This window comes from Bison bison, unplaced genomic scaffold, assembly GCF_000754665.1.
Source record: "Bison bison bison isolate TAMUID 2011002044 unplaced genomic scaffold, Bison_UMD1.0 scf7180017864525, whole genome shotgun sequence".
NCBI lineage: Eukaryota > Metazoa > Chordata > Mammalia > Artiodactyla > Bovidae > Bison > Bison bison.
In genome coordinates this window covers 12928624-12947848 of record NW_011495076.1, presented here as the reverse complement: position 1 = coordinate 12947848, position 19225 = coordinate 12928624, and the positions used below count along the sequence as shown (strand labels likewise).

Sequence of the window (19225 nt, the reverse complement as noted above, 5' to 3'; positions counted from 1 at the left end):
TTCCTTTGGAAAACAAAACTATTAACTCCAACAGGTACTGCTCCCAATTAGACAAACTGAAAGCAGCATTCAACGTAAAGCGTCTGGAATTAGTCAACAGAAAACACATACCCTTCTACCAGGAAGAAGATGCTAGACTGCATGTTTCTTTGACAACCAGACAAAAACTGTTACAGCTTGACTGGGAATCTATATTCATCCACTGTATTCATCAGACATTGTATCTTCAGATTTCCATTTATTTTGGTCTTTATTCAATTCTCTTAACGGAAAAAAAATTTTAATTCTCTGGAAGACTGTAAAAGGCACCTGGAATAGTTCTTTGCTCAAAAAGATAAAACATTTTGGGAAGACGGAATAATGAAGTTGCCTGAAAAATGGCAGAAGGTAATAGAATGAAACGGTTAATACACTGTTCAATAAAGTTCTTGGTGAAAATGAAAAAAATGTGTCTTATTTTTACTTAAAACTGAAGAAAGTTTTTTTCTTTTTGTCCAACCCAGTAACCTACAATGGAATATTAATCAGCCTTTAAAATCCTGACATATGCTACAACATGACAAACCCTGCTGAAGACATTGTAAGTGAAATAAGCCAGCCATAAAATGACAAATACTAATGATTCCACTCATATGAAGTGCTCAGAGTAGTTAAATTCAGAGAGACCAAAGATAGAATGGTAGCTGCCAGGAGCTGAGAGAAAGGATAAATAGGGAGTTAGGTTTAATGGTTACAGAGCTTCAGTTTTGCAAAATGAAAACATTTCTGTGAATGGATCGTGATGATGATTTCCAACAATGTGAACATAGTTACTGAACTGTACGTTGAGAAATGGTTTTAAAATAGTAAATTTTAGTTTATGTATATTTCACCACAACTTAAAAACAGAAATAATGTTTTAGACTATCTTACTGCACTTGGGATTCTCAAGAAGCTGTATCTAAAAGAAAGATGAATATTCTGTGTTCTATGATCGTTAGAGACTGAATGAGATCAATGAGACACGACTAATGAACACACCTGAAAACAGCCAAGTTTCACACAAATACATGGATTTTATTGACACATGATATTCCCTTTCCATAATAAATAGAATGCAATCTTAATGGTTAGTCTGGAGTTGAGAAGGCAGTGTATTCTTGATAGGGGTGGTCAGATTTTGTGGTACCATTTTTTTAGAACTGCATCTAAGACGAAACCAACATGTGGGCTGGGAATCACACAGGTTGTGCAGCAACATAATACATAGACCCTGGTCAATAGCCCCTCAATATTCCCCCAAGGTTTCCTCCCATCCCAGTTTTAATGTAATGTATCATAAAAATAGCTAGTGCCATAAAAAGTCAACATTTCAAATATAAAAATTCTTTTATACAAATATAATTCATAATATAATCATTCTTAAAATACAGCCATTTATATATGTTTGAAACATTATTAAAATAAATATTTCCTAGAGAAAATTTCATTTGCATCGCAAAACTATAAACAGAAGAATATAAAATTCACGATTGACTCTTCAGTGTTCAGTGTGCCCATTATTTCTCCCGCTCAGTATGTACAGCATGAAGTGCACATAGGTAGCCTGAAAACACACATCACCCTCTCTATACCTAGATCTTTGAATTTCATGTACATCTACATGGAGTGCCCACGGTCTTTCTGCCTGCACACTCTGTACCTGGAACTTCTGTGTTATGAAGGGTTTTCCTGTACCAATATGCATTAAAGCATTTTTCCAGCCATCCTTCAGTTCAGACATCTTATAAGTTTGCTACTTTCTGGAAGCAGAACCGTTCACTGACAAATCAAGGGAGCTATATCTTTGTTCCCTGCATGGGACTGTAACAGCCCGTAGCCCAATTAAGGGATGTTTTCTGATTGTCTAAATTATTTGGAATTGGGTATTGCTGAACAGTACTAAGCCTGATTTCCAGGACTGGGAAGTTCTGTCTCCTGACACTAAGATCTTAGTGTCCCCTGACACTTAGATGTTGCATGGTGCATATTTGATGTGCTGTCTTGAGCCTCTCACAGCATTCCATTCCTTGCTTGGAAATAGGACTGTTTGAATCCTTAGTAGGCAATATATCTGTGTTTTTAAATACCATGGAGAGAGTAGAGAAGAAGGTACATAAACTGATACAAGCCACTCAAGTTCCAGTTAGCACTACTTAATTGTATCTCTAAATAGTATAATTACAGTTCTTCTCTACTATTACAAATGAGTAAGTCTGACTAAACAGTAAGCTGAAGAATTAATCTGGCTGACGTTTACAGCCACTTTTTCAGTGACCACCAAAGGGAAAAGTTTTCAGGAAAGGCTGACTGGTGAACACAAGTGGTAAATCTTCAAGGATTTGAAGTACCTGTCACACAATTTGACCACTGCCAGGAAGCCATGGATCCGGACCCAAAGGAGTGTCCTTAATTCCTCTTACCCCAATTTTTCCTTCTGTTTTCAAAAAAAATCATTCCTCCTTGTTTTCTGAGGCAGAAACTTTTTCCTTCAACTCCCACGTGTGAACGTCCCAGGCAAACGTTTGTTCTGCTCTCTAAAGCTTTGTTTCTTGCACCTCTTCTTCTGTCTCCTCCTTCAGAGCCGCAATGTTGGACCGAGACCTCTGCCTGCTCGAGTTCCGGTGGGGCAAGAGCTTCAAGCGGTCTGCGGGGCTGATGGCCTGCCGGAAGAGGCTCTTCTCGCTCAGCATCCTCTGGATGGAATCATACTGCCGCACCTTGTTCTCCTCTATGACCTAGGGAAGTGGCCATTAGTGAGATCCTGGACAAGGAGGCAGGGCGGGCCACAGTAAGGCAAGAGCAGCACCAGCTCAGAGGAGGAGGAAAGCCAGGAAGAACACAGCATCCAGAGGCTCATGGTTTGAACAGCCAGGGACTGTTCATTTCACTGCTGAGTCCTTTTGCTTTATAGAGCTTCTACCATTTGTGATATTAGCTGTAATTTTCTACTTAGAAGCTGATTTTTTTTTTTTTTAATTGGTACAGTACTAAACAATGTGCTTCTTCAGAGAAACTTGGAGGAACTAAGTGGGCTTTGAAATCAAGAATTATTTATGTTAGATCCCTTACGTATTAACCTTAAAAATGAGTATAAGTCCACAGCACCATAATGAGTTGGATGTCTTCAACAGTGGATTTAAAGCTTAATAATTTGGAATTGGTCAGGGTATGCCTGAGTTTGGGCTTCCCTGGTGGCTCAGTCAGTAAAGAATTCACCTGCAATTCAGGAGACCGCCTGCTATAGAGGAGACCCAGGTTTGATCCCTGGGTCAGGAAGATAACCTGGAGAAGGAAATGGCAACCCACCCTAGTATGCTTGCCTGAGAAATTCCATGGACAGAGTAGCCTGGTGGGCTACAGCGCATAGGGTCGCAAAGAGTCAGGCACGACTTAGGGACTCACACATGCGTGAGTTTACTGTGCCTCCTTCACATCTTCAAGCTGAACAAAGAGGTTGTGAGTCGGCCCCCTAATTTGTCACTTGAAGCTTATTAATAATAATGGTAATAACTATCCTTCATTAAGAAAAGCATTTACCTCGAGGAGCCTCAAAATTCTTAATAGAAATGATGTGATATATCATCCCCAGAGTTTCCTTCTGACTAAACCCAAGGAATTTGTACACATCACTTGAAAGAATCTGTGGCAGTTTGGAAAGCACAAAGAGAAGGTGGTTTGAGAGGCACAAAGATGAGCTCCACATAATGGCTAAAAAATGAAATAAACCTTTTGCCAACTGCATTGAAATCATACATCAGATTGCAAGACAATCCAGGCCTGGCCTAGATCACATCCAAGGGAGATTTAGTTTCTGAAAGCATTGGGACTTACTCTTTTTTATGACTTAATTCCCAAATAAAAGACTCAATAAGTATAGATATTCTAATTTATTAATGTAACTTAGTGATAAGCTGTTATTTTAGATTTGCTGAATTCCAACCTCACCTTGTTGCTCCGATCAAAGTGAGAAACTTGGGCAGGTAGGTATTTTGAGTAAAGCTGGATGGTTGTGTGACATATGTTATAAGGAAGAGCTTGTACATTGCTGTGACTTGCAGGAATGATCACATTGAAGATTGTTATCAAGAATAGAAGGAGAGATGAAATCTAAGGTAAATTATAAACACTCACCAAAAATCGTTGACATTCCAACATTGCTTCTATCCTGTGTTCAGAGAGGATTACTGTGCAATTAGCAAATGCTTGTTTTAGGGTTCTTCGAATGATCTGGTATGTTCTAGAAAAAAAAAAAATATATATATAACACCACAGAACATTAATAATCTGTCTCTATCCTTGATAACAGACCTATTGTTCTATCAATTTAATTCTTTAAATTACTTCTCTTTTCTTGAATCCTTTTAACATAATATTGAGAGACAGAGTCAGCTACAATCAAGTTTCCAACCATGGCATAGATCCTAAGTTTTCATAAATAAATAGGACAAATATTTGGGAACAAAATTTCACAAAGTTTGAAAAACATTTCCCAAATAAATGTTTTTAATTATGTATAATCACTAGTAGTTCTTTGTTTTGTACTATAAATATTTCCTATGGTATAAATGGGATAGTAAGGAAAACCATAAGGATTCAATTACACCTGCGTAACTAAATATTTCACCATGTGATGATAAAGGGGAAGAAATTCTACAATTACACTTAGAAGAGAAAACACAGCTCTTATACTGGGAAATAAGTACCTGTACTCATGTTAAGTAGTAATTTTTCTATTGGGCAATTATTTTATATCTAGAGGGTGGTCTGCTTGCAGACATGACAGCCTGATGGAAATTTGTGTCAATATGAAATAGGTCTCAATGATTCTTTCTCCTCCCTATATTAGTAAATGACAGGAATTCTGAAACTCACATTGGATCCAAATGAGCACTGGGTTCATCAAGCAGCAAGATCTTTGCTTTACTGAGAACAGATCTGGCCAAGCACATCAACTGCTTGTGGCCGTGGCTTAGAACACAACCCCCATCCACAAGGACAAAATCAAGCTTCCCAGGAAACTGCTCTATCACAGATCTGAGTCCGACCTGCAGAAAAGAGGGAAAACGCTGTGCTTAGGAGGGATAGTTCATGTACTACAGGGTTAAAAACATTTAAGAGGCTGACAATCTGAAAAGACACACAGGAGTTCTAAAAGTTTAAATTTCATACCAACTCCCCTCCACCACCACCATTCTTGCTACTTGGCTTTAATTGAACAAAAGACTGTATAATCTTGGCAGTTCTAAATCACTGGTCTACAGAATATTTCAGTTCTGTACTTTGTCTTTCATGAGATTTTCAATGAGTTCCTATTCTGTGTCAGGTCCTGAAATAGGGTTTAAAGAGATGATGACTGGCAAAGTTCAGGGTTTATAAAGATATACACAGATAAGTTAACACAGTTGAAGACACGATAATATAACAATAGATAAAGAAAAGATAATATATACAGAATGCAGTTACTCTATCCTAACAGAGTCTTTTATGCCACCTTCCATTCTCTGCTCTGCCATAATAGAAAAATGAAATGTAGCACTAAAAAAAAAGGCAAGCCATAGAGGGATGGGGGACACATGTACATCCATGGCTGATTCATGTCAATGTATTGCAAAAACCACTACAATATTGTAAAGTAATTAGCTTCCAATTACAATAAATTAATTAATTAATAAAAACAAAAAAACTGACTTTAAGAAAGTGATCAAACTATGAAGCAAAAGTTACTGGATGTAAAGTAGTGATATATTGGGAATTCACTGGTGTCCAGTGGTTAGGAAACCAACCTTCTACTGCACAGTACAGCTCCCCTCCTCCGCCAAAAACAAACAAACAAACAAACAAAAACTAGCGGTGTATAACCGGAGATTTAAAGGTGCCTAGATATTAGAACAGAATATGAGAATTCTGTTAGGGTCAACGACTTTTTTAAAAGCTAGATAGAAAAAAAAATAGGTTGAAAGTGCAAATGAGATACAGAAACCCATTCTTTCAAAATAAAACAAAAATGAAATCTTGCCTCATCATGCCACTTATTCAAATACATGTGAACTGGCATACATATTTTTGCCAAGTGTTGCTGAGTGTTTGAGAGCTAAAGAGATACATAAATTATTATCCTGCCCTTGGGAAGTCTGAGATTTAGTATTGGAAGGTGAGATATGCTCCCACCTACCTGTAATACAGGCAGAAAGAGATAATGGCCTAAGACAGACTCTCATGAGTTCAGTGATGAAGTCAGAGATGGCCCACATCACTGTGTTTTTCAGGAAATATTAACTGTGTGCCCATGATATGTATTGTAGACAATATTCCTTGACTGGATTACTCATTCAAGCAGCCTCACTCTATGAGAATTCATCAATGTTTGAAAAGTTTCTGAGATGGCAGGGAATGTAAACACATTAATTAGACAAAGGGGATGACTCTGAGGTATTTTGAAGACTCAAACATAAAGCTAATTTGGGATCTGAATAGCTGAGAATGTGAACGAGGGCTCTGGAGTGAGGAGCTGGAGGACTTGTGTTCTTTCTCTCTTCAGCTTGTGCTTTTCATTGGCTTCAGCCTGTGAACCTGCTACATCTCTCCCTTCTTAGAAATAAAACATGCTGGAGAGGGTGTGGAGAAAAGGGAACCCTCTTACACTGTTGGTGGGAATGCAAACTAGTATAGCCACTATGGAGAACAGTGTGGAGATTCCTTAAAAAACTGGAAATAGAACTGCCTTATGATCCAGCAATCCCACTGCTGGGCATACACACTGAGGAAACCAGAAGGGAAAGAGACACGTGTACCCCAATGTTCATTGCAGCACTGTTTATAATAGCCAGGACATGGAAGCAACCTAGATGTCCATCAGCAGATGAATGGATAAGAAAGGTGTGGTACATATACACAATGGAGTATTACTCAGCCATTAAAAAGAATACATTTGAATCAGTTCTAATGAGGTGGATGAAACTGGAGCCTATTATACAGAGTGAAGTAAGCCAGAAGGAAAAACATAAATACAGTATACTAATGCATATATATGGAATTTAGAAAGATGGTAACAATAACCCGGTGTACGAGACAGCAAAAGAGACACTGATGTATAGAACAGTCTTATGGACTCTGTGGGAGAGGGAGAGGGTGGGAAGATTTGGGAGAATGGCATTGAAACATGTAAAATATCATGTAAGAAACGAGTTGCCAGTCCAGGTTCGATGCACAATACTGGATGCTTGGGGCTAGTGCACTGGGACGACCCAGAGGGATGGTATGGGGAGGGAGGAGGGAGGAGGGTTCAGGATGGGGAACACATGTATACCTGTGGCGGATTCATTTTGATATTTGGCAAAACTAATACAATTATGTAAAGTTTAAAAATAAAATAAAATTAGGAAAAAAAAAAAAAAGAAAAAAACCCCTCACTTGGCTCCAGCTTTTCCTTTAGCTATTATTTAATATTTACCCTTTGTCATCTAGAAATCTTAAACAAGGAGTGCGCATCTATTGTCTCTACTGCCTGAGACCACAGAACATTTTTTTTCCCCTTCTTCAAACATCTAGTCCTTGGCTTATGAGAAACCACACCCTCTACAACCATTCCTTCCTATTATCATGTGTAGGTAACTCTCTCTTCCTGTCCCTTGAATATTAGTTTTCCTCATTGCCAGCTCTCCAAATACTTCTTCCAAGATCTCATTCATTCTTAAGGTCTTGACTACCACTGATAAACGAATGATTTTTCACCTCTATCTTCAGCCCCAGGCCTCTTTCAAATACTTCTTAATCTTATTCATTCTCACTAGCCCCAAACTGAATAACAACTGAATCCAGGCCATTATCATCTCTTAAACTTCATACTATAGATCTCAAGTTGATTGGTCACCCCAAAACCCCACATAGTGAAGTCGCTCAGTCGTGTCTGACTCTTTGCTGACCCCATGGACAGTAGCCAACCAGGCTCCTCCGTCCATGGGATTTTTCAGGCAAGAGTACTGGAGTGGGGTGCCATTTCCTTTTCCACCAAAACCCCACAAGAACCCTTCTAAAATAGAGGTTTGACCCTATTGCTTCTCTGTTTTAAAACCTACAGTGGCTGTTCTGACAGAACAACTGAACTCTCTCACATGGCAGATCCAGCCCTCTCTACCTTTACTTCCAGTAGCACTAAACACACATCTTCTAGCTCCTGCTACACCTTGACCTTCTCAGGTCTGTGCCATAGCTTAGCAAGGGGTATCCTTCCAAATACTCCTGATCAGCTTCTAGGTCAGTCAGGCACATAGTCCCAGAAGCATGGGTGCGAGTTCCCTTGTTAGACTGTCAGCTTCCTGAGCATAAAGACATGTGCTCAGTGACCTCGCTGGACTCATTGCCAGCCTCAACACATCCATCCATTTGTTCAACAATGTGCACTGAGCCCCTAGAATGCTGACCAAACAAGACAAACACAGCTTTGATGAATGATTCTTAAAAATCCAAATTTAAAGACGAATGACAAATGGTAAATGGTGCCTGGTTTAGCTCTGCCACTATAGACCATGACCTAAGACCAGTCACTTCATCTGCATATCTCTGTTTTCTCATTTTTCAGATTCTATAAAACCTCTTTTTAAAAAGTATAAAAGAAGAAGTTTTTTAACACTGTAAGTCAGTATTTTCTTCAGATGAATCAGAAATACTGGGGAATTTTTTATAAGTCAAATTAAGCATCAAGAAAACTACTAATAAAATACTAGAGCTTGGATGTCACACACAAGTAGCTTTCAGTCTGCACTCCACCACTCCTTTGCTGATGATGTCAACTGTATTACTGGAAGTCTCACCTAGCTCATGGGGAAGATATGGGGAAAATAATAGGATAGACTATAATGAGGATTATAATGGGGATTAAATGAGACAACCTGTGGAAAGATCTGGCCACAAAGTGTAGCACAGGGTAAGCACCTAATCCACCCTAACTATTAGTATTGTTAGAACCTGGGGAATTCCAAGTCATAGGCCTGGTCACTGAAACACTTCACAGGTATGACAGCATGATTTGTAAGATTTCCCCTTTGTAAGTTACCGTAGAAAGCAAGTTAACAGGAAGTATTACAATACTAACGATTTACATCATGCCCCTAGTAACAGGGTTAGGATTTTGCTAAGAATGTTTCTCAGTATGTAGTCTCCCTTTTTAGATTCAGATCACTCCTACCCTTTTCTATTAAGGCCACACTGGGAAAGCTACTTTAGTGAGTTATACTCTGTACTTTCCTGTGATAAAGAGCTGAACAAAGTCTGTAGTTTTTACCCACATGAAACTTAACACAATAAACAAGTACCTAAATACACAGCACTGTTAATATTTAGAGAACAAAACTATGCAATGAGTGATGGAGAGGCAGACCAATCTAGGGTGCATTTGGCCACATTTCTATCTCTCTGATCAACTCCCTACCAAGTATAGTAAAAATCTTTTAAAACCATATTCACTAGAGAAAGGTAAACATAAGTTAGTAAAACTTTAAATTTGAAGTCGGTGAATATTTAATGTATTAATTACCTATTTCCTGCCTGATATGGTGATAGGCTTTAGAGAGAAAATAGGAAGCAAGACAGACTAGTAATTAGTTTTGAGAAGATAACAAAGCTCTTATTACCAATTCCACGTGCCAATAAGAATGGCTTAAATTAACCTCGTGATTTTTTTTTTTTTTGCTTAGTAATAGATTCCTTAATAGACTCTTAATGGGAGTTTATTAAATTCTAGGTACTATGGCAGACCTGGGAATTCAACGATGAATTAAACCAGGCTCTGCCCTTAAGGAACTCATGGTTCAGATGTGGAGAAAACTAACAAGTGGGAAATTATTTCTCAAAGTGAAAAGTGCTATTGTAAAAGAAAAAAAAAAAAAATACTGAAAGGGAACTTGCTACAGAAATCATATAATTTAATGATCTTTAACAGCAGAATTTTTAAAAAATAAATAATAAAAATAAAATAAATAAAATAAATTTATTTTATTTAAAGAATAAATTCTTTAAAAATAAAATAAATAAATATACATGCATATGCACATATATATGTGTGTGTGTGTGTGTGTTTATATTCTATGTTATTTGCACTATTGCCACAAACCATTTTTCAATAGATTAAAAACAAATATAAACTTTAGCTTAGTCTGTCCAAACTAAGGTGAATTTTAAATATATGGAATCTCAACTTTCTAATTATTTTCATTCCAACTTAGCATTGCAAATAACTTAAAGCATCCACAGTTTGTAGATATAAAGAACTTTAGGAAAAAAGCATTTGCCAGCTTTCTGTGGCTGAACTGATAAATCATACATACTTCCAAACTGCTATTTACAAAGAACAAGTTTTATTTTGTGACATATCAAACTAAAAAAATGTGTTATAGTCTGAAAAGGAAAAGTATTGACTTTTGCAATTGTTGTACTCTGAAATGTTATAGAGCAAGAGTTAGTTCTTGTGACAAGGAAACATGAAAAAAAAAAATAAGGAGAGTAAAGTGTTGGACTGGGAAGTCCATTGGCAGGTAGTTACAAAGATAGACTCTGTCAGCTCCTTCAGACATTTCTTTTGCTATTCTACAGGTTTTCCAGGACAAACTTTCAACCTAAAAGGCCACTATTTCTACTATTTAGCTTGCTCTCTAAAATAGCTTACCTGACTATTGATGTGTAAAGAAAGAAACTATTTTATAAGCAATCTAAGGAGCAAACAATTACCAAAAAGTCTCCATTCTATCAGTTTGGATAACACTGAGTAACACTGAGACTGAGGCGAAGGAGCTTGAGATGATAGACAACATCAGGGCACCTCACTGTGGGGAAAGAGTCTGTGAACCAGAAACCAAGGGAGGGAGCTGCACCCACCCATCCCAGCCAAGCCCCAGCATGCTCTTGACAAACAGTGATATCCGTGTGGATGGATCACAAGGCTGCCTTCACGACACATTACACATGGACAATTTATTTTTTTCATTTACATAAACGAATCAAATCATTCATTCATTCATTCAGTCCATATTCACTGAACACCATCCACATGCCCCACCCTGCTCTAGGCACTGGAAACACCACAGAGACTCATCCCTACCCTCGAGGAGCTTACAAGCCCGTGGGGGAAGTGCACAAGTTAAGAGGCGAATCTCTCTCTCGTGTGGAGAAAGCTGTGACAGGCATGGAGGTACAGGAGACACGTAGGAGGGGCCCCTCATACCTGGAGCATCGGGGCAGGTTTCTGAGAAGAAGTGAAGTGTAAGTAGAGGCCTGAATGATGAGGAGGGGCAGGTAGTGAAGGGCTAGCAGGGTGTCCCAGCCACAGAGCATGTGAAAAAGCCTCTGCAGAACAGAGAGCACAAGGTGCCTTAGAGGAACCAAATAAATTCAGTGTAGCTGGATCCTGGTAAGCAGGGGCAGTTGGGGAGGGAGTTTAGAGACAGGCAGAGACAAAATCACATCAACTATGAGCAGTGTGGACTTTGCCTAAAAGGCAATAAGAAGCCATAAGAAGGGGAGAAACAAGCAATCAGATGCAAGGCTGCAAAGGGCAGAATGAACTGTAAGGAGCCAGTATGAGAGAAACTGGAAAGAGGTCTATTTCAAAAATCCACACAAGAATTAGGAGTGGTGTGAGATGAGGACAGAGAAAAGTGAATATATTCTAGATATTTGCAGGAAACACCCTTGACAGAACGTAATAGGTGGAGACAGGTGGAGAAATTGGGAGTCAAGGATGAGCCCCAGATCTTGGCTTTGGGCAATAAGAAGCTGGTGATGCCATTCACTAAGACTGGAAATGCAGGGCAACTGTGTGGCTGGTGCAGCTAAGAAACTCACTTATGGACATAAGATGCCTGTCCAGGCTGAAACGTCAGTGAGGGAGCTCTGGGAACAGGTAGATTTGGGAGTCAGTAGCATAGAGGCGGAGGAGCCTAGTAGGCTGCAGTCCATGGGGTTGCTAAGAATCAGATACAACTGAGAGTCTTCACTTTCACTTTCATGCATTGGATAAGGAAATGGCAACCCAGTCCAGTGTTCTTGCCTGGAGAATCCCAGGGACGGGGGAGCCTGGTGGGCTGCCGTCTATGGGGTTGCACAGAGTCGGACATGACTGAAGCAACTTAGCAGCAGCAGCAGCAGCACAGAGGAATTAGTTAGAGCTAAGAAGATGCATGATATTTTCCAGGAAGAGTAAGTAAAGTAAGACAACAAATAGGATTCTGTCAAACAGCAACATATAAAAGCTGACCAGATAAAGACCACATGAAAACATGACTATAACAGCTAATGTTCACTGACTGTTACTTGCCAGGCCCTAGGCTGGGCCTCTTATACATACTAGCCTGAAAATTGATAGCAACCCTACCAATTTATTAGTCCACAATGTTAGGGGTCTACTTTTTTTTTCTCCCTCAAGACTCAGCCTCCTTTGAAATGCTCTTGGTCTACACAGCTGGTAGTCAGGGCTCCTAGGTAGAAGATATCTGGTCCTCAGTGGTTTAGGGGTGGGGAATTTAGACTTTCATAGTTCCAGGTCATAGACAAAAACTCTTTCTCTCCCTTGGACTTGCTTTAAATTCATCCATTGAATGATAAGGCATACAATGCCAGGATGAAGGTCTGGGCCTAGGGCACAAAGGGTGAAAGAGCTGCTTTGGCCACCAGTTTTGCTCCCGAGTCTTAGAGCTTGTAACTAGGCATGTTCCTCATGGCTTCACATGATCCAGTCCAGATGTGCAAAGGTTCCACACTGTAGTGTAGGGCCAAATCCAAGGTAGAAATAGAGTATTTCTTGGCCTGACATTGTCTTCATGAGCTCTTTTGATTTCCCTTTCAGGGAAAGGGGAATTACAAAGAAGGTGCTCTTGGGATAAGATTCAAGTGTTTAACTCTCTGCTATAACTCACTTCATTTCCCTCTAGAGAAACGAGTCACACTAAGGTCACAGAGAGGACCGGATGAGATGACATTCAATCCCAGTTTTCCCTGGCCAGTCCTGGTTGACATCTTTCATCCCAGTCTCCTGTCCAGGTAAGTAATGGACACATCCCCGAATGGTCCTATTTAAGCAAAGTGTATGATCAACCATACAGGATTAAATGCAGACCCCTTAACTTGTAAGCCAATGTATTTTCTGCTTCTCTGGGCTTTTGCTGCTTTGCCTGTGCTCTATTCTCAGGATACTTCAACAAAAATTTATCACTACTCTTCAAATACATGACATTAATACAAGGACAGCAGCAGTAACTTTATGAACAGCAAATTATTTTAAAAAGACCAGTAAAAAGATATACCTAAATATGAGCTGATCAAATAAAAATCTAAACAGGTAAAATTTTTGCATTATACTGGCATTTAAAGTGCTTGTGCTATACCCAGGTCTGCTGCATCCAGAGCCTCTGCCCCAGCGGCAGGCCACTGCTGACCCATACCTCCACAGGAGACACTCATACTCAAAGGCAGGTCTGGCGCAGACTCTGTGGCATCTCCTGGTGAGCCCAAGGTTTTGTTTGAGCCCTCCAAGCATCTCTGGCGGGTATGGGGTTTGATTCTAAATGTAATTTCGCCCCTCCACCTGTCTTGCTGGATGTGGGGTATCCTTTTTTGGTGGGATCCTTCATTCTCCTGTCAAAGGTTGTTCAGCAGCGAGTTGTAATTTCGGAGTTCACAGGAGAAGATGAGCCCCTGACCTTCTACTCTGCCATCTTGGGTCTATCATTACAGCTGGGTGTTTATGCAGTGAGTTTTGGGGCATGGGGATACATAGATTGTTTCCATGTCTTCAGATAGTTAGATTCTCATAGGAAAAGATTAGATTGTATACTTTTAACAAAGAAAAATTCCCAAAGGATTTTATTTTTATCTTTAGGAAGAAAGGAAGACATTAAAAGGGAATTGTCATTTAAGTCATATTTTCATAGCTAATATAAAGTAATGGTAATTTTGCTATACTATATAAACGTCCTGGTTGAAAATGTATATGCATATACAAACATATTGTAAATGTATATACACATACATACGTAAAATTAGTTTTAGGGATATAGATAGGATAATTTCTTTTTAAAAATATATTCATTGCTTTACATTTTTTCTTTTTGAAAAAAATATGGAAATGGAATTTCAGCTATGACCTTAATTGTGTATAAACTTGCTTCATTTATATCTAAATGAATGTTAATTTTTATATAAAATGTTTAAGTGGCTATGTATTTTTTTAATGTTTCCATATATACTTCTGTGAGAACAGAATTTCTGTGATTTTGAGTATTTTTTTTTTCTGAGAGCTTTTGAAAATTTTCTGGTGGGTAGTTAAATTTGTATACTATAATCAGTAACCAATGTCAGGAGTATTCTCAGTTGCCTATAATGTAAATAATGAAAATTTGTTAGAAGTATCATTAGTATATCTCATTTTGTGTAGCAGTTTGGCAATGACAATTAAAATTTGAATATGTAAAACTTTTAAAATGATACAACTTGCTGATGGGATTTTACCTATTACTGTTCTCAAATTCATAAAGAATAAAATATGTTAGAGATTGTAACATAACTTGAATGTCTGAAATATATATCATTAAAATAAGAATTGTAATGATAAAAAAAATCTTAACCATGTTTTCTAAAACTTTAGACTATTTTTATGACCCTGATTTCCTGTAAATTTTATTGTGACTTGGCAATACTTGCAGATTTTATAAAGTATTCTGTCTTCCTTTCAAAGTTTCTCTCCCACCACATTGTGTTCCTATAGTTCATTCTCTGAAGTCACATCAAAGACATTAAAATGTGTCACTTGCAATTTAGTTAATGTTTTCTTTAAAAACCCTGTTTGTTCAGTAATAAGGAAACTTTGATAATGAAGACGGTTAATCTAAGTGCATTTTATTAGGGGCATGTTAAGGTTAGACATTCAATGGGTAAGTGTTTAAACTCATGGGCATGTCAAAGCTCCTGGCAAGATCCACTCTGAAGGGAGGCAGACAAGGAAAGAAAATTTGGAATAAAAAGATTTCCAAATATGTTGGAAACAGTGTTCTCTAAGAAGGCCTTTGCATCTAATGTTCTTAAGTCCCATAATTGTAGTCAGGCACCATTCAGATCTTTGGACATAAACCTCAAGTTTAATAAACTAGAACAACTTATGTTCTCCTTTCTTAAATATGATGCCTGTATTTCAAGAATTATTAGTTAACAGCTAGAGTGTCTATCAAGCAAGCCAAGATTTCCATTTACACTCTCCACCAACTCTAAATTCCTCTGTATAATACCTTCAGTTATAATGAACCACTTGTTCTTTATAAATAGGCTGTTATTTCATTATGATACAGGTTGTTACTCAGGAATTTAGATTCCATTTCAAACCATGTATTTCCTATGGTGTACTAATGACCTCAAAGAATATAGCATGCCATATCTAGGTCATTTAGTTTCTTTTTTTTTTTTTCATTTAGTTTCATATTTTGCATGGAGATGCTCATGACAAATGCTCCCGAAGAAAACTGACTCCTGGTGACTTCCAGAGAAGACTGTAGCCACCTGTAGGTCCTCTAAAATTATCATCTCCCTTTTGCTAAACCTGTGCTTTCCAGAGAAGTGTATCATATCAAACCAAAGCTTTGTTTTTGTGCTGGGAAACCTTCAGAACCCAGATGGGGAATAGATGAGAAGGTATGGACAGAAGCTTCTCTGGATTGTGAATAATCCTGGTGTGCTGTAGGTGTCTAGGTCTCTCCTAGTTCATGCTTCAGTGATGCACATTCTGGAGGAAGGCTAAAGTAATGCTGGCCCTGGAGCCTGACTGACCACTGAGAAAAAGTCTAATCCAAAGAGGTGGGTGTTCCAGGAATATTAGAGTTTTCCATTTGAAATTTATACACACACGTGTACCGACACGCACAAAGGTAAGTAACAAAATGATCTCAGCTATGATAACCAATCGTGTGTATATGAGCAACCCTTTCCAAAACTACTTCAGTTAGCTTCCTTACCTCGTCTGCAACTTTCCATATTTCTTGATCACTCCACTGTCCATAGGGATCCAAGTTTTTTCTAAATGTTCCAGAAAAGATGAATACTTTCTATAGTAACAAAAAAAAAAAGAGGAAAGCATGAATAACCTAAACATCTTTGTATATTTCCCTTATTTTATTGTGAAATATTCGAAACAGAAAAAATATTTTAAAATAATAAAACATCCATGTACTTACCACTCAGTTTTAATTTAAAAAATTTTTATATTTGCTTGGTATCTTTTTTAAAGAAATAAAATATTATAGCTACATCTGAAACCCCTTGTGAATACTTATCTAACTTCCATGTCCTTAGGATAAAGAAACTGAGATCACTTTAAGTTGTGGGAAATTAAAATGTTTTATTCAGAGCAATATTATTATAAGCAAATATAATATAAAATTAAACAGTTAAAAATTATGCTTATGAGAATTTCCCTAGTGGTTCAGTGGTTAAGACTCCATATTTCCACAGCAGGGGACATAAGTCTCATTCCTGGTCAGGGACGTTCCACATACAGTACAGTGTGGCCAAAAAAAAAATTATGTTTATGAGTTATAATGAACTTGTTAGAACAAAATTCTTATTTTGTACCGGTATTTTCCTTGGATTTCTTTTATAATCCTACCTTCCTAAGGGATTTTGAAACTGTGTGAATTTACAGACACTCAAACACATATGTTCATATGGTGTATAAACCAAGGCACATGTGTAACTAGACAGGCACAGGAAAGGGTTACAACTTAGCAGTCAGTGAAAGAATGAAAATCAAATATTTGTGTAACTGACTGCATGTCACAGAGGGAAGGAGGGCAGACGAGATGGATGGTGCTGAGGTGGCAAACTGACAATCTAATTTCCTGTTAAGGAACACTACACAGCTATCGCCCTTGCTTGCTACATCACTGTCTACTTAAGTCTGCCTATATGAATAAAAAAAAAATTAAGAAAATCACTGTCTCATTGGGAAATGCAACAACAATAATAATATTTAGGTCTCTCTCTGTATATATGGGTGAACTGAAAAATACTTCTGATGTTAACATTCAGAAAATTTTTTTCTTTACCTTTTTTCTTTTGTCTGTGGTTAATGACACAATCAAGAGAGCTGCTAACTACATTTTTTGAATATTTAATTTTCACTAGCTGCCTTAGACTAAGAGAGAATGCTCAGCACCCATCTGATCTGTGAGGAACTACAGAAGGTAAGTTGGTCCCAGATGAATGGTGTCTGTGCCTTGCCATGGCAGTCAAGTTCAAGGATAGTCCTATTGGAGACCTCATTCCCTGGGGCATAATCTATGGCTTAAGGAACAAGGTTGTTGCCAAATATCTCAGGAACCCTCTGCAGAAGGCAACAAGATTATGCTGGTATTTCTCAATTTGCATCAAATCAGTTCCTAAGGGATGCTTCCACTGCTTTACAGAAGTGAACATAAGAGACAATATATGACTCATGGGCTCATAAGAGGTGATGGATATATTTTTGGTATATCCTCCTCCAAGCTCCCAAGTAAATGAAAGCAATGTCCAAATAAGCTAAAGAGAACAGACAATGTATGCTATTGAGAGATTCTGATGAAGAGAATTAAATAAGAAGTGGCTCTGGGAATGCCAATTTATTACTGAAGCAATCAGGTTTATTTAGTATCTACAGTTCAAAGGCTTGCCAATGGAATTTTGCCATTTACTGTCTTTCACATACTTTCTTTTAATGTTTTCTTTATATGAAAGTTTCTAGCATTACTGAGAAAGATGTGAAATAACAACTGTAAGGGTTTATGAAGTATCAGACAATGCATCACTTCACTAAAGTTATCCTACCAGGAACTCAGAGGCTACAACAGAGTCTATGGCCGGCTTACCACGGGCCAGATAAGACTCTTTACATGTGTTGTCTCTTTTTATCTTCATATAAATGTAATGAGACAGATCTTACTGCTGTTCAGGAAGAAACCACACTTGGGACAAGTTAAGTGACTAGCCCAAGGTTACTGAGCTAGTAGTTGTAGAGTTGGAATTCAAACCTTTAGAGTGCTCCGCAAATTCATAGCAAAATGCCTCAAGTCCTGGGCAGACCAGTTTTGATTCCTGGTCTGGAGCTTAGGAAAGATTAAAGGTTGGGCAGAAGCAGCCCAGTGGGTCCATAAAGAGCCCATTTGCACTCAGCAGCACAGTTGTCAATTCAAGCACTGCTATCCATCCCTCAAGCCACAGGCTCAGTACCCACACTGTGAATTGAGAGTTTAGCTTTCTCTTCCTATGCAAGTCCTGATTCAAAGGCTTTTATTTGGGCTACAGTGTCCTTGTAACTTTCATGGGGACTTACGTATCCAATGGAACAGCACAATATGAAATCTTACTTTGGCCAAATGGAAAAATGCCAATGTTCTGGAGGACCATAGGTAGAGGCTGAAGGTATTATAACATCAAATCAAACACAGAAGTTTGTTAAGGGCAAGGTGCGTTGCGCAGATGCTGTGAAAATGCAGCTCTTGCCCGGCGAGTGTACCTATGAACAAGAACCCAATCTTTTTAAGTTTCAATGTTACCGTAAAATGGGGGAGATGTCACATTTTTTGATTTTCTAAAATCTACTCTACCCCTGGGCTTTTCCATTTTGACAGATAGTACCTTTATTTTGAAAATGAAAGTCACTCAGTCATGTCCGACTCTTTGTGAACCCATGGACTGTAGAACAGTGATCAATGCAAAGAAATAGAGGAAAACAATAGAATGGGAAAGACTAGAGATCTCTTCAAGAAAATTAGAGATACCAAGGGAACATATCATGCAAAGATGGGCACAATAAAGGATAGAAATGGTATGGACCTAACAGAAGCAGAAGATATTAAGAAGAAGTGGCAAGAATACACAGAAGAACTATACAAAAAAGACCTTCACAACCCAGATAATCATGATGGTGTGATCACTCAACTAGAGCCAGACATCCTCGATTGTGAAGTCAAGTGGGACTTAGGAAGCATCACTACAAACAAAGCTAGTGGAGGTGATGGAATTCCAGTTGAGCTATTTCAAATCCTAAAAGATGATGATGTGAAAGTGCTGCACTCAATATATCAGCAACTTTGGAAAACTCAGCAGTGGCCACAGGACTGGAAAAGGTCAGTTTTCATTCCAATCCCAAAGAAACGCAATGCCAAAGAATGTTCAAACTACCACACAATTGGAA

General features: G+C 38.3%; 1 protein-coding gene across 1 annotated transcript in view; it reads right to left on the bottom strand.

The window, feature by feature from the left end:
- Window positions 1-1044: 1044 nt before the first annotated feature.
- CFTR (cystic fibrosis transmembrane conductance regulator (ATP-binding cassette sub-family C, member 7)) overlaps window positions 1045-19225 on the bottom strand; it is a 216327-nt gene continuing 198146 nt past the window's right edge. The window contains exons 25-28 of the mRNA XM_010831223.1: window positions 16011-16100; window positions 4894-5066; window positions 4153-4258; window positions 1045-2756 (exon numbers count right to left, since the gene is read on the bottom strand). Coding sequence (XP_010829525.1) covers window positions 2556-2756; window positions 4153-4258; window positions 4894-5066; window positions 16011-16100 — 570 coding nt within the window. The 3' untranslated portion in view covers window positions 1045-2555. The remainder of the gene's footprint in view (window positions 2757-4152; window positions 4259-4893; window positions 5067-16010; window positions 16101-19225) is intronic.